This window comes from Chelon labrosus (genome assembly GCF_963514085.1).
Source record: "Chelon labrosus genome assembly, chromosome: 3".
Lineage (NCBI taxonomy): Eukaryota > Metazoa > Chordata > Actinopteri > Mugiliformes > Mugilidae > Chelon > Chelon labrosus.
This window is the reverse complement of record NC_140339.1, coordinates 18,813,740-18,829,867: the sequence shown is the minus strand read 5'-3', so window position 1 is coordinate 18,829,867 and position 16,128 is coordinate 18,813,740. Positions and strand designations below refer to the sequence as shown.

The window sequence follows — 16,128 nt, the reverse complement described above, 5'->3', positions numbered from 1 at the left end:
GAATGTATGAACAAATACATGTTATGTGCTGTATACATACTCAAAAGCATTCTTGATTATTCCCAGAATGATAGGCTCCAGCAGACCCCTGTGACCCTTAACAGGATTAAGTGGGTACATAAGATGAATGAATGAATGAATTATTCCCAGAATGCTAAAGTCGATCTCCTGGACCAAATGGTCTCTTCTTATGCAAGCACATGGCTCTGCTATGTGCTAAGCATCTGTTTGTGATCACTAATGTTATTCTTTCTACCCTTTTTTCCATGAAGAAGGCAATCATGTGAAACAGATAAATTTGACATATCAGGTTCAGCAAGTACCTGATTACATCTTGAAGAATCGAGGCTACTGGCTGTTAGCTAATTGGTGCTTAGGAGTATTCTGGCTGATAGATAGCCATAAAAACATGAACATGTGTAGCTTCACCCTCTGCTGATTTCACCAAATGAGTGATTTGCATAAATCATACAAGGCCATGCAAGCAAAGCTAAAGGGGCACAGTGTGGAATATCCAGCGAGAGGTCATGAGCAGTGACAAAATCTGCAGCTCAAAAACAAGTCATACAATCATAAAAATTACTCACAGTGCAGACGTCCAGCCTACATAATACATCTTTGGAAACAGATCAGTCATGGACATTAGTAATGGATAAGAGAAATGTTATGGAAAAATAAGAGATTTCCATTTGTACAGGACCAAGCCACCAGACTGAGGTATAGCAGCCATTCCCAGGATTATACTAAAACTATGAACTCCCCAGTCAAAATAGCCTAACTCTTGTTTTTCATTCTTACCAGGTTACATTTACATAAATGCACCATGCTGCCATTGCTGCCAGCATTTAGTGTCACATGTCATTAGCTGTGCACGGTCCACTTCTGTGTTTAACATTGACTAAGTTTTTCAGAAGACTTAAAAATGATAAAGAGATAATTTGGTTTACTAAAATGTAAACCAAATTGCTTTTTTTGTTTTTTTTAATGTAATGATTAAGGATGCCGAAATGGCTGCACTTTTGTGCACAGGAGTGCAACAAAAACATTTAACTACACAGTGACTATCTATCTATCTATCTATCTATCTATCTGGTACAGGGATTGTGTTCAGTACATGCACTTACTCATGTTTACAGAATACTAGTAACTCTGTTGGTAGGTGCATTAACGCCACCTACTGGACTACACATGGGACATCTGGATGCCACTCAGCATTACAGCTGCACAAGGGAGACACTGCATCAGTGTTATTTATTGCAATGCAGTATCACATGATGATGATCTGATCTGAAATCAAACTGCTCACTACGATTCAGGCCGCTGGTAGTGTAACAGTGTGGGGGATATTTTCTTGGTACGCCTACAGCCTCTTGCTACCAACTGATTATTGTCGTTGACCATGTATATCACTTTTTGACCACACTGCACCCATCATCCAGCAGGATAACACAGCATTTCACAAAGCTTAAATCATCTCAAACTGGTATCTTGAAGATGACAATGGGTACACTGCACTCGAATGACCTCTGCAGTCACAGATCACAACCCGGTAGAGGACCTTTGAGATGTAGTGGAAAGAGATCAAGAAATCTGAAGCAACTGTGTGATGCTAACATGTCAGTGTAGGCCAAACTATCAAGAGGAATAGTTCCAGCGCCTTGTTGAATCTATAGCTACCACAAATAATTATGGCAGTTCTGAAGATAAAAGGAGTCCAATCCCGGTAAAGTAAAGTCAACATAATAACTTTTTTTAATACTATAAACTGTTTTCCCATCTCCTTAGGGATTCTTCTGGTTTTACAAATTGATTCATAATCCCAGAGTAGTGTTGTTTTCAGTGGTTGACTATTTCTGCTGGTTTCTGCTCTTTCTGTTTTATATATTATTGCTTTAACTTGTGTGAAAGAACCTGAACAGAACTTTTACAAGACACCTTTGTTATTTTTATTTTTATTTTTTTTTAACTCATGGATGATAAATTTGATGTGTGTCCGTCTGTTGATGGGACGCTGTGAGGTGAAACAGAAACCAGAGTAAGCGTATCATGTGACATACAGGAAGTAGCAGAAGGCAGAAGGCAAGCTAAATACTAGCCATGAAGATACAAGTAACCTAGCTCATATTAGAAAAAAAAAGTGCTTCCGTGTGATACAGAAGTACGTTTCAGTAGAAGTTTTAAGACTTGTCTTGAAAAGCCAATGTTACCAACATGGACGGAGCTCTCAGAATCGTTCTTTTCGCTGTCATTTTCTCGGTATCTCAGGTAAGTCGGTGGACGTTATTAACTAGCAACTGACGGGCCCGGTAGCTTAATTTAGCGTCGAACAAAACGGCCGTGACTTGTGTTAACTGCTTAAATTAAACTGTCAATGTGTAGTCAGTAAGTCACGGTGCTAATATGTGGATCAAAAACACCGTGTTGTCCGGTAAACACCGACCGTATAACGGCTGCTGTCAGCGAGCTAACGTTTTGTTAACGGCAGGGTTAGCTTTAACGTCCGTCAGTTGGCCTGTTTATGTGCTGCTCTCGTTTTATGTGACAGAAAATCAACAGTGTATATAAGACATGAAGCCTCATTTAGACACGCGGTTTGGGTGAGGGGGATTTCCTCGGCGCCTCGCTGCACCAACGAGGAAGTAGCGTCATGTTATGTTTACTTCAAGAATTAGGGACGCACTCACTTGCCAAAACATTAGATGCAACATAGCTACCTGTAGGATGTTGTTTGTGGTGCTGTTGACTGAATTAAAGACTTAAGTGTTTCTGTCGTTTAGTCTAGCCCACTGGCCTAAAATGGGGTTGTCAAAATAATAGAAACGTGTCGGTACAACACAATACAACTCAGCAGCACTGCCAACCACTGCCTTCAAAATGAAAACACAGTTTTATCAATGGTTCCTTTTAATACAAAAACAAAACAAACAAAAAACAAATGCTCAATACCCAAACTTTCATGAAGCTAAGGTTTAGTGCAGGACTCTTATGTTAGAATGCATTTTCTTTTACTAGTGTACCTGATATTTTGGTAAGTGAGTGCAGTTCAGTCAGAGATTGTTTGTGCTAGAGCAGTGGTTTATTGCCGCATCTTGACGGGTGTGACGTTATCTGCTGGTTAGCTGAATCATTGTGGGACTTAAAGACGCTGTGATGTTTGAATAAATCCAGTGGCCAGAGTGTGAACGTGAGCAGTCCGACCAACAGCCGCTTGCTTTTAGTTTATATTTGAGTGATTTTTGCTCTCCTATCGCTCCTGCAGCCATTGTGTTTATCTGATCCATGGGTTTTATTTATACAGAACTGGCCTGCATTAAGTTATTTTTTTTTGTGTGTGGAACATAAAATAGTAATATTTCTTTCCCAACAGATAAATTGCCAAGAAGCGATCTTGCAGATTTCTGATGGAATCACTGATAGTGAATACTGCATCGTTTACAATCAGTCCTGGACCCCACTTTCAAAAACTCTTGATGATGCAGTAAGTTGTTATTCCTTCTTAGGCGCTATTGTGTGTGAAAATAGGGATGTCCCAGTCCCCGACTCAAATCCAGTCGTTTAATATTGTATGCTGTCCTGATCAGATGTATTTTTTATTATTCTTACTCCTATTCTCCTTGACGACATGTGCACTGTCCAACTGTAAACTTAAAATCAATCCAAAAATCAGTGCTTGACAATTGAATGTGCAGTGCAATGCAAGAAAACTATTCCTTAAAGATGTTCATTTTATTTTATACAGTAGTCACCCTCATTATGCAAAATAAATAACATAAGAGAAACTAAAAGTATATTGTTTTTTTATCACAGAAAACACTGTCACAGCAAATACTAAATCATAATCCTGCTTTGACCACGTTATAAAAGTATATAAGAGATATCTCTTCTCAATTCTATAAAGTTCTTCAAGACAGAAGACAAGTTTGGTTACGTTCTTTAACTTTTGGTTTACGGCAGACAAAGCAAAATGCAATAGATCGGGCTTAGCTATTTGCTCAATCTGATGGATTATCCTAGATACCAATCTCTCGAACTGATCAAAAGACCCCACGAGAAACTGACAGTGACTCCATATATTTGATGCTATTTTTAAAAGTCCAGCTCATATCAAACTTGACACAAATGACTTTGTGTTTACTATAACATCCATAATTGTGTGACTTCTTTCCCAACATTGTGGGAAAATTGCAGGAAATTATTAATGCAATATCTTCACGTTTCCAGACGCAGTACCCACTGGTGAACATGACCTCCACTGTGCTGTGTAACGCCTCAGGGGTCAGTCCAGATGTGGTAAAGGGAAAGGCGGTGGTGGTGATGAGAGGTGGCTGTGACTTCAGCACGAAAGCTCTCGTTGCTCAGAACCTCGGTGCTACAACTTTGCTCATTGCCAGCAACAAAACACTGGTAGGCCCTTTACTTCCATCTATATTTGGACATTTATGTTTTTATGCGTTTTAAATGGTTCAGTCACCATAAAGTGATGTCAGGAAATGGCATCCTAACACGTGTGATACACCGACAGAAGTGAAATAAGGAAGTGACACATCAGTGGTGATGATGTCGGGTGTTTCCATTTATTCTTTCCTGTCATCAGTCAGTTCACCCTGTGACATCTCACCAGATATGTTTCTGTCTAACCAAATGTATTTATAAAAATCTCCTTTACGCTTCTTGTCTCTTCAGATGACTCCATCTGCCAATGACTCAGAGTATGCAAAGATCCACATTCCTCTGGCTCTTATGAGGTACAGGGACTTCCTGGAAGCAAGGCAGGTCAGAGCTTTCACATGTCTTTTTCCGCTGCTAATTCATCTTGCTGCATTTCAAAGGTTGCTTTGATGAAGAAGATCCAACTAGATGTGAGGATGTGCTTTAAATTATTGACTCTTGTCTGCCCCCAGCTGTTTGCTGAAGTGATGCAGGTGAAACTGTACGCTCCGCCTTATGCAAAGATTGATCCCAGCATTGCAGTCATCCTGCTGATTGCCATGGTCACGGTCATCCTGGGGGGCCTCTGGAGCGGGGCGTGTGAGAAGTAAAGTTTTGCAGTTGTATTTCACAGCTAATGTAATTGTGATGCTTGAAAACTAGAGCAAAGACACCAGAAAATGTACTTTTTTTTTTTTTTAAACCTTTATTTAACCAGGAAAAGTCCCATTGAGTTACAGTAACTCTTCTCCCAGAGAGTCCTGGCCAAGACTGGCGGCAAAAAGTCACAAAGAAGAATATATATATATATATATATAGCCAGGACAAAGGTTACATACTACACCACAAATCTCTGTACATACATTATACATACTATTATTGAACAACTTATTGAACTTATACGCACAATACCACCGATTACCCAGATGATATCACTGGTTACATTATGAGGTACACCTGTTCAACTGCCTGTGTAAAAATATCTAATCAATCGCATAGCAGTAACTAAGTGCGATAGGCTCACAGGACAAGCAAGCGGTTACAGAGGATTAATGAATGAAGTGCAATAGGTGGAAAAAGCGCACAAATACAAATAAAATGTTTTTTTCTGTTTGTGGCAGGGACCGGCTGAACAATCCTACTGGAGGCAGAGGAGGTGGAGAAAACAAAGCAGACAGCGGAGAGCTGTCCCTCTACTCTCCTCTCAAAGTGGTTATCTTTGTTGCCATGATGTGTGGGATGCTTGTTCTCATGTACTTTTTCTACAACATCCTTGGTGAGGGGTCAGAAAAATCCGCTCTTGTGTATTTAGTTTATAACATTATCTGGCATTTTGTTGATGTGATATGTTTTTTCTTGTTTTGTTTTTTTTTCCTCCAGTTTACATCATTATTGCTATATTCTGCCTTGCATCTGCCTCTGCGCTGTTCAGCTGTCTGGATGCAGTGATGGAGAAAATTGGTTTTGGCACTATAAGGTATGAACATCACTCTTTAAAAAAAAAAATACATAAAAGTGTTATATATATATATATATATATATATATATACACACCTGCAAAAATACACAGACATGTTCCATCAGTGTTGGTAAAACATAAAATAGGTAAGTGTGCTTTAAAGACATGGTTACTGCATTACAAACATCAGGAGCACAGAGATAACAGTTCCTGTCTGTCTGTATACTGCTATTCACTGGTAATGGTTTGGTTCTGAGTTGTTGGGTTGGGTTAATTTACAGGAACAGTATAGGGTCACTACTCTGCCTCCTCTTCCAATTGAGCGCCTGTATGACATTCACCCAGGAAACTGGATCACGCAGGATGGAATAAGCCTCCGACGTTCAGCAGACTTTGTTTGACTTTCCGTATCTGTCTCTTTTTCCAGTTTTTCTGTCCGAAATTGGAACTTCTCTGTGAGGTCTCTCGTGCTGGCTGCTGTGTGCATCACCATTGCTGTAATCTGGGGAGTGTACAGAAATGAAGACAGGTACTGTCAGGTTACACAAAAAGTGGTTTTAGTGATAAAGCAGACAATGCTTTTGGTTAAAATGATCTGGAAAATGACCACACTTATGTTGGAAGTTCTAACATTTCTACTCTCAGTTACCACTGTTGCATACAGTATAACTGACTAAACAGAACTGGTGGGTGAACTCAGATATTAATGATATATTGTAACGCAACAGTGACTGTGTGTCAGATTTTAAATATAATTAACGTAATTATAATTATATTATGTACTTGTAGGTGGATCTGGATCTTGCAGGACATTCTTGGCATTGCTTTCTGCCTTAACTTCATGAAGACCATCTCACTGTCCAATTTCAAGGTACTCCTCCCCCCTGAGAATCTCACATCTCTTTTCAGTATTTACTTTGTGCTTTCTGTAGGCAGAAGGAATATTTGTATTGTAATTGTATATTTCTTGAAGCATTCGTTCTCCTCTGCCATTAGCACATCACACACTGCTCTGTGACCAACAAGACAAACCTCTCTACATTGACATTTTTTCTGTCATTCTAATAAAGTGGTATGGTGTTTGTTTTGGAGTCAAGTACAGTTTGTGATTTTTATTTTCTTTCCACTGTCTCATAGATCTGCGTGATACTGCTGAGCCTCCTGCTTATTTATGACGTCTTCTTTGTTTTCATCACTCCTTTCTTCACCAAGGTATGTACATATTTATTTTAGTTGTACCAGGATGTCAGTTCCTGTAGTGTGTGGGTTAGGGCGTGACTTCTAGTGATTTAAAATTAGATTTTTTTTTCTCTGCCATAAACATCTTATGTTTAATCCTTTGTTGCTACATAGTTTGAAGTAAACATGATATATTTGCAAATAGACGTGTACACACAACTATGTGTCTGTGATTTCTGGTGGTTTCACAAACTAATGAGTAACACAACATATGAATGCTTTGTTTCTCTTTCTCTGTTGACAGAATGGAGTAAGCATCATGGTGCAGGTTGCTTTGGGCCCGGATGCCTCTGGAGAGAAGGTAAGGTCACTCCATTGCGTTCCTCCATGAAAGGGAACTCCACCAGATTGTGTTTTAGGCTTTTGCTAAAATAACGGATTTCGCACTCATTTGTTTTCACTGTGTTCGTGAATTTTACAGATTAGGTATGGTTAAAAAAGAAATAAATCTATTAGATTTACTTTAACATGTTTGATGAACATCACTGTCAGTTGATATCAGGCAGTTGATACTATGACTACTATTACTATTAATGCCTTGGATCTTAAATCTGCAGTGCTCTTATCACCAAAGTCATGAATCACAAGCTAAAAGCTGATTTTGGTGGAATTCCCTGTCAAGCTTGTACAAGCTTCATTAACATCCTGGCTGAGATGCACTGCTTGTTGTTGAGAGGAACAGTAGACTGATTGACTAACTGTGCGCTGGGTTTGGGTGGGCTCTGTCGTAGACACAAGGTAACATGGTGGAGGTCCCTGCTGAACCCCAGGCTCCCTCTGAGAAAGTAAGGCTTGACTTGTTATCCATCCACTGCATTTTTGTTAGTGTTGCATTCTGAGGTAGGGAGGGATGGTGTCAGTTTCCTCAACTCGTGCCAGATGAAAACGAAAGGTTTTGCGTCGGGTCTTCTTTCGTTTTTTATACACTGTTTCATACAGACACACATGGACCTCTCAGTTGATTAATTAAAACTGGTTATAGAAATGCCATACTTGACTAATAATTAAAATTAAAAGACAAATATTATATATTTTTGTTTGTGTACAATTTATTTTGGTGCCAGTTTGATTCAATTAATGTAGAGACAAAGAAGTCTATTTAATTTGATTTAAATTTAATTTTCAATTCCACTTCAATACTTTTTAATCTCAATTCAATTCTCAATCCAAATTTCAATTCAGTTCAAATTATAAACAGCTAAATCAATTTCAGTTCAATTCAATTTTCAATTCATTTCAATTAAATTTTCTATTTCTGTTCATTTATATATAGCCATACCTTTACATGCTATGGTCAAGACCTTACACTACAACTCAACATTTTCCACCTTGAGTTGCACATATCGAACATGGGAAGGAAAAACTAGAACCAGTGGCAGCCGTCTGCCTCAGCTGGTTGGACTGATATGTTTCTGCAGTATATTCTATGTTTTAATTTTCATACCCTAGCTCAGGGGTGCTCATTACGTCGATCCCGATCGACCAGTAGACCGCGAAGGTAGTGCGGGTTAGATCGCATGCCATTGAATTTTTTATTTTTTTTAGATGTTAGTCTAAAACATTCATCCGTTGAAACTCCAAAACAAACAGCAAGTTCATCTTTATTTATTTTTACTTTTGCAACATGCCCTCAGTTCAGCGGCACACATCCACAGCCACGCACAACTTCAACAACAACTCAAGACTACCGTCTCTCTTAAAGGGACAGCGCTATTTTTCTAAAGGTGCAGTGCACCAGTTTTCTTGATAAAAATAAAAACAGAGATGGGTAGAGCTTTTAACATTGTAGCAACAATTAATATAACTTAGTGTATATACGGGTAGATCACTTTGACTTGGTCATTGTAAAAGTAGCTCGCAAGCCAAAAAAGTGTGGGCACCCCTGGTCTGGCTTCTATATGAAAACAAGTCACTTATGGTATCTACTAACTGTATGCCTTTCCCTGTCCCTGTCACTTTCATCAAAGGGAAAAACTAAGGGAAACATGGCTGCTGCTGCTGCTGCTGATAAATCACTTGCATTTAAAGGCAGAAGCTTTGCTCAAGCTGCATCTGTTATAACGTTCTTTCATCACTGTAAAATGCTTTTGAATTTTGGCTGGGGGGCCTCACTCTTTATATATTTAGTGAAATACATTTCTTTATCCATATTCTATCAGTGTGAAATTGTGTCAACATGAATATCACAGGGTTTCCATTGCGCTGACATGCCCACAGGAGTCAGTAAGGAAGCTGAACCAGTTTTGCTGACAGGTCTCTTCCTGTATTTTGTTGGCACCTCTCTGGGGAATTATACTGTGTAAAGACACACCTGTGTACTGTCAACAAACCGGTCTTTAGCAGGTTATTGTGTTATAGTTTGAATAGCATGCTTATCAGAATTAGTGTAAACAGCAGTTGTTGTTTGAGATGCCATTTTACATAACAAGTAGTATGTGTTAACACCTGGCTTAGTACAATCTACCAATCTCCTAACAAGAATTAGGAGACTGATAGGATTTGCAGTTTCACTCAAGCAGTATTTGGACATCAGCTTCCTCTGTAATCTCCACACAGACCATACATGTTTGGAAAAACATGACGTATCTGATAAGGCAGAAATTACAGAATAGTAGTGTAGACAATCCTTGTGCTGCCACACTTTGTGCTGTCATTTTAAATATATGAAATGTTTTATTTCCTCAGCTACCTGTGGTGATGCGTGTCCCACGATTCTCAGCTTGGGCGCAGAACCTGTGTGGGATGCAGTTCTCTATTCTGGGTTACGGAGATATCATCATCCCAGGTGTGCTTACTCTACTTCCTTTTTTCATGTCATCTCTCTCTGCTCATTTCTGGATTGCCATTATAACTGTAAAGTTAAAAAAAATAACGTGTCAAATGTTTAAAATAATAGCGAATGGCCAACATTTGTAATCTAACGTATGACTCACTGTCTGCATTGTCATTGGCCATGTAGGTCTCCTGGTGGCGTACTGCAGCAGGTTTGATGTTTTGGTCAACAGTACCAAGAAGATCTACTTCGTCAGCTGCTGCATAGGTACCTCATGTCTCATTTGTATCTGTTTATTTTCCTGCTCTACTATACAACCAGCTGAAAGTTTGAATTACATTACCTTATATGTTACAAGTATCAAATAAACATGTGTTTAAATTAGGGGTTGAACGACGTCAGATTTTTTTAAAGTCGACTGATATGTGGTGAGAGTCGACTTCAACTAGTCGATGACGTCACACATAAAAACACAGCAGAAAGTAATGCTTTGCAACAATGAAATCTATATTCTTGACCTGAATACACAAAGGAAGCTATGGGGGCTTTTCTGCAAGGTAACTGAAGCCTGAACACGGGCTGCTGTCGGCCGTAGCCCACATCAACACCATAAACACCGTCAGTCTGACACTTCTAATATGCGGCTCTCGCTCGGCAATCTCAGCTCCACCATAACTCCCGTCTATTGCGTGGTGCATAAACTGACATCAAGGACAAAAACCACGCTCTACAACCACAGCAACAATGTCAAATATTGGAACACAACAGAAGTACATGCGCTTATTAATACTGTGCGCTGCAGATATGTATTGTCTATATATCGGCACTGTCAATAACGTTTAATAGTACTTCACAACATTTTATAAGATAGGATAATGTATCCAGGATTAAAAAACAAAAAAACGGTATATCTCCGAAACCTTTTCCATGTATTGCAGTATTCACCAACAAATTGTTGTTTTGCAGCCTCCTTCTCTCTGTTACCCCAGGACATTTGGTGAAGTTAACTGACTGCCGCTGATAGGATTTGGATCGTTAGCTAGCTTTTTCAGATGAGTGTGCATTGCAGTAGTACCTTTGTTGTATTTCAGGACATATTCTGCATGTCATGGTAGAATGGGCTTCATCTTAAGTGAAGTATTTCCACACACGTGATGAACCCCTGCAATGACCCACTGGGCTCCTCACCTGTCTACTTGGAGGCGTCCCTGTTGTTACTGTCACGTGATCGTCGACTTCCTGCTAGGTGTCCCCTAGGTTAAATAACGCGTTTAGCGATCTGCTGCCATTTTGATGACCACTAGGTGTCTGTGTTTATTTCCCCCAAACTGAATCCTCTACTGACAGACCTAATGTGAATGCCGTGTTCTGCCTGTCTGTATGGGGTGCGAGGCTGTAAGTTGACCTTGTCTTTCTTATTTCCTTTAGCCTATCTGCTCGGAATGTTACTGACGTTTGCTGTGATGCTGCTGTCGGGGATGGGCCAGCCCGCTCTGCTCTACCTAGTGCCCTTTACCCTCATCACCTCTGCCGTGTTGGCAGGGTGCAGGGGAGAGATGAAGAGCTTCTGGGCAGGAACCACATATGAGGTGAGAGGGGCAGGGACGGTTTGGTTGTGGTGGTGTTCGAGAGCTGCGGTTCTATTTCCTCAGTGCTTTCAATCAGATTAAATTGTATCTGCTTTCCTCGTGTATAAGTAATATTTGATTGTCAGCAGGAATTCCTTAAACTACAGTTACAGGTGAAGCAGAGTAAGATATACTCTAAGGTGTATGATGGCCACTGCTAAACACTAGGATGGCTTTGTAAATATTTGCCGTACTAATGTGAGGGGAAAAAAGCTCACATGCTTCAGCTGCAAGCTGCTTGTGCATAACAAAGTAAAATAAGCAACTTACCTGTTCAGCAAAAAAAGCCATTTCCTGGTCAGGCCCAATAGAGGTTTTTCGTGCCAGATATTTTGACTTGTCATAGTGGGGGGAAGGCACAGGTGTATTAATGACGGCTTGGTTCCATTAAGCATTCCTGTATGCCATAAACGTAAACTAGCACAGAAGCAGGACCTTCCAGCTAAGTGGAATACAGCCATGATTAATACACCTGTGTTTTCCATACTAGGATGGACCAAAATATCTGCTGTGGAAAACGTCTATTGTTTGTCTGCCCCAAATTCTTTGCAGTCCTGAGAAGAAAACTGACTTTGTGCCTGTAGGATTTCTGCTGAACAAGTTCTTCTTGGTTTCCAGTTGTTTTAAACAATTGAGTAAAAACCTTCCCTCTTCCAGTTGCAGCTACATAGCTGATGTCAGTTGGTGCCTTGTCATGTAAATAAATTGCGAAAAGACTGAGAGCCTACCAAACACCCGAGGCTCTTCCAAATAGAAAATATCATTCCTTAATGCTGAGGATAATATAGGCAGTTTCCTGTTCCCTTATGATGTGAAAAATCATGTTAACCCCATTATGACTGAGAGTTTTCTCTCTGCTCTAAACATTAGTTAGTGTCAAGTGCTTTATTCCTGTGCCTCACGTTATATGTTACGTTTTAAACCCCCTCTGACTCTGACCTTTATTTTAATCACTCAGTTCTGTAACTGGTAACACTGAATAAACAAAGCAGCGTCAGTACATTGTCATTACCCATGTGTGGGATTATGACCTAATCTAAACCGACACCTGCTCTGGCAGTGAGTGTGCTGCATCCAGTCATTACTGTTGTTTGATGCCACCTGCAGTGAGCTCGACATGTTTCACAATGAGTAAGAATTCCAAGTGAAGTATATGTCCTTACAAGGCCAGCTGTGAGAATCTCAATATTCAGTACAAAAGGATGAATTAAAACTACTACAAAGAAAACTAAATAAATCAAATATGATTTTAAATTATTTAAGAACATCACTTTATGCTTGTTTACCACAGTACAAATGTAATTGCTTTTTGTACGTACCATTCCTTAAGTTCTCCTATTGCTTTTATATAATTCCCAGTCAGTCACAGCCGACAGTCTTTGCTGGTACAGCATTATAATTAACTTGTTCCGACTTTAAATTTCCTTTGCGCTAGTGGTAATCCATCAAAATGAACCTGTGATAATTGTTTAACTGTATTGCAATAGCTAAAAGAGATTTTGAATGAATTGCACCAGAGACTAGCATTTAATTACTGAGTTAGGGCCTCTTCAGGTTTACTTACCCACCTGGCCTTAAACTGAGTGATGAATTTGTAGAAACCCATGTGTGTGTCTGTGAGAGAGACAGAGAAAGAGAGAGGTGAAAAAGACCAGGAAAGAGTTGTGATTCTGACCTATCTTCATTTTCACCAGGTCTTGGATTCATCACGGGAACCTTTGCTTCCAGGTTTGCTTCCCTCCAACCTAGCATGCCTCCCCTGCATCTCTCTCATTAGTGTTCCTTACTAACAGTGCCTTATCATCTCTTACAGTTTCTGTTATGCCAATTTCTTTTAATTTTAACGTTTTAACCCCTGATTTCCAGGGTCAGTGTGATATTTCAAGACAAAACAACATTAAAGTGCAAATAACTTGTGGAGCCAAAGTTTTGATGGTACAGTGTTTTGCATTAATTGACCACCAGGTGTCTCTTGTTGAGTCTCTCCAATGTGTCTGAAAATCTTTGCCAGCCACTCTTGGTAGTAGACTTGTCTTAAAAGCCATGGCCCTGGAACACCATTACCTTCCTCTCTTTGTTTCTTTCGTTTGCAGTTTGTTTTATCAGTCTCCATTTTCTTCACTCATCCATCTTTTGCAGTCGACGGGAATTAATACTCTTACCCCTCCACCCCTCATTTAGCTACCATCATGTTCATATTGCTCTCTGCATGTTGTTGCTTGCAGTTATTTAATGTGGGAGAGCTGTGGCATGAATTTTGGGATGTGTTATTTCTGTGGTTTGGTATTTGTAGGATGTTGCATATGTGGTATGCATTGCAAATTAAAATCTCATCTAAGTGACTGTCTTTCTCTCTTTGTCTGCTGTTAAGTGGACCAAAACTTGAAACTGAATTACAAATGTTTTCTTTCTTTTTTCTATAGAGGGAAGATCTGTCCACGCCGTAGAAGGTGAACGATGCTGACTTACAGTGTTGATGCAGGACCCAACTGCTGGATGTTTGTTGTTGTTGTTTTTTTAAAATCACATTTTAATACGACACTTGCAGAGAAAGAGAAACGCCTGTTATTGATCAAAAGATTCTTAAACCAACTGGTTGGTTTCGACTGACCTGAATGGTTGGAACAAATGTAATTATAACACTTGTTTAGTGCCTGAAAGGTATGTTAGGTTCACTTTTCAGAAAACTGTAATAACTTTGCCTTTTGTGATGATTGCGTACAAAAAAATGAGAACGCACTTTATAATATTCAGCTTGGGAGTGTTTCATTTGGAGAAGGGTTGGGGTTTAAATTACTCGTAGCTGCAGTGAGATGCATTTTGATAACTGGGGTTTCTGTGTAACCCGTTTGTAAGATGTGATTTCTTTCAATGCCTTATATTAAAAGAGAAATTCTATTTAATGATGTTGTATGTGGATTTTTTCCCTTAATAAAATGTTCCTTTAGATAAATGATGTGTTTCCAGTGATTGGGAATGAAAATGATATGTTGACTTGCAGATTTTGTGTTTTGCGAGGTAGCCAGGGACTAGATAGTATCAGGGGTGAATAAATAAGAGCCTAAAATGAATGCTACAACAAAGGTAGGTGTCATTGTAAAAAAACAACATTGAACAAATCTTAAAAAATAGAAAATACAAATTTATGTAAAGCAGTTGCACTAGACTGAATGGTGTCTGTATGCCTTTATCTTCCCGATGAGAAGCAACCCAGTACAGTCCCTCTAGCCAGAGCTCATAGAAATCATTATTATAAACAATGTTTGGATAATTCATGGATCATTTATTGTCATTCTGGACATGTTGACATAAAAATGGAACAAAATTTGTGAATTTTGTAAACTTGTTCCACCATTTTGTGCAGTTGTGCTGATATAACTGTATTTTTTATTATTGTCAAAATGACTGATGTTACATCAGGACAGATAAGGGAAAAGAAAACTTCTGCCTGGCAGCTGTATAGATCTTCTTCCAAACATTAATCAGGTGTCCCTGTGACATGACTCATTTATGATGGTTTATGTCAGCTGTCTCATAAAAGTCATGCAAGGTGTGATCACCTGTCAATTTAAAAAAAAAAAAAAATGCATTGTCTAGTTGGTTCTAACTGTGATGCTTGGGTGTTTGTCAAAAATATTATTATTTTGGTCAAGAATAAATTACACACAACACACTATATAACAAAGTCAGTGTGGATAAAAATGTACAGATGAAGCTACCCCACAAAGAGCTTTAATTAAGGTAATATAAATTGAGTTTAATGTACATTATTACAAAGTTTAGCTGCTCTTTCTTGTTTTAGACAACTTCTTCATCTGGTCTCGGTTCTGTCAGGTACACAGGTGAAACGAGCAGAGACAATGCGTCTCATCGCAGCGTGTTTGTATTCATCTGAAGCCCATGTGGCCGCGGCTAGCTTCGCTCCGCCCCGTGACACGTGACTCTGAGCAGGCTGAGCCGGCTCGTCACGCAGGCAGCGTCATTCTGGAGTCGAACAATTATGAAAAAGCAACCCTCCGTTGGAGCTGCAGGCGAAGCGGATCTCTCCAACGTCCACGGGGCTTTCCTTCCAAGGCTAACAGAGAGCACCGCTGATAGATGGATAAGAGCCCCGACAGAGCTCTTCCTGACTCTCAACGGTGAAGAGAATGGTATGTGGGGTGTTTCCGAGTATCCGGCTGCTCTCTGTGGCTTTTATGGGCTGCTTAAATTGGCGCGGATCCTTACGACTGATCGGGGGTCCCCCATGCATGCTGCCTCCTGGCTGTCAGACAACCGGTGGGAGTTGGTGTCTGCTGTGTTTGAAGACTCCCTGGTCGTTCAGTTATAACACTGTAACACCAAGCTAGTGAGCAAAGTGTGCGCGGTGACACAGTGTCTAGCCGAAAAAATCCCCAAACCACACACTGGCGGTGTTAGCTAAATAGCTAGCTCGCTAGCGCTAAATGCTAGGCAACGTAAGCTAACTAGCTACAGCAGCTGCGGTAGCTGGCTGATGTTAGCTGCGCTGTCTTTGTCATAACAGGTTTTGATCTGGCAAGCAGATACCAGATATAACATCGTAGTTAGAAGAGCACAGACCAGAGCAGCTGGCACTTGTT

At 39.8% G+C, this 16,128-nt stretch overlaps 2 protein-coding genes across 8 annotated transcripts in view; both read left to right on the top strand.

Annotated features, from left to right (window-relative positions):
- The first annotated feature begins 624 nt into the window (after window positions 1-624).
- Window positions 625-14,477, top strand: sppl2a (signal peptide peptidase like 2A). 3 transcript variants are annotated; one of them, XM_084574944.1, is made up of 17 exons: window positions 627-2,265; window positions 3,368-3,478; window positions 4,222-4,404; window positions 4,684-4,773; window positions 4,902-5,035; window positions 5,550-5,704; window positions 5,809-5,905; window positions 6,315-6,416; window positions 6,677-6,758; window positions 7,025-7,099; window positions 7,371-7,427; window positions 7,858-7,911; window positions 9,812-9,911; window positions 10,086-10,166; window positions 11,328-11,488; window positions 13,222-13,255; window positions 13,951-14,475. In XM_084574944.1, exons 1-17 carry the CDS (start codon window positions 2,212-2,214, stop codon window positions 13,989-13,991), a joined length of 1,611 nt encoding a protein of 536 aa, XP_084431070.1. In that variant the 5' UTR covers window positions 627-2,211; the 3' UTR covers window positions 13,992-14,475. The 3 variants fall into 3 exon arrangements, with proteins under 3 accessions (XP_084431071.1, XP_084431072.1, XP_084431070.1); XM_084574945.1 differs by lacking the exon at window positions 13,222-13,255 and having other exon boundaries at window positions 625-2,265; window positions 13,951-14,477; XM_084574946.1 differs by lacking the exon at window positions 7,858-7,911 and having other exon boundaries at window positions 626-2,265; window positions 13,951-14,476.
- A 1,015-nt stretch (window positions 14,478-15,492) lies between these two features.
- The window catches only part of trpm7 (transient receptor potential cation channel, subfamily M, member 7), a gene marked incomplete at its 3' end in the record, with an annotated part of 35,450 nt that continues 34,814 nt past the window's right edge, over window positions 15,493-16,128 (top strand). For 3 of the 5 annotated variants that reach the window (XM_084541185.1, XM_084541186.1, XM_084541184.1), the window contains exon 1: window positions 15,504-15,678. In XM_084541185.1, the coding sequence (XP_084397311.1) occupies window positions 15,676-15,678 (3 nt within the window). In that variant the 5' untranslated portion in view covers window positions 15,504-15,675. Of the gene's footprint in view, window positions 15,679-16,128 lie in introns of all 5 variants that reach the window. The other 2 variants (XM_084541188.1, XM_084541187.1) reach the window with 2 other exon arrangements.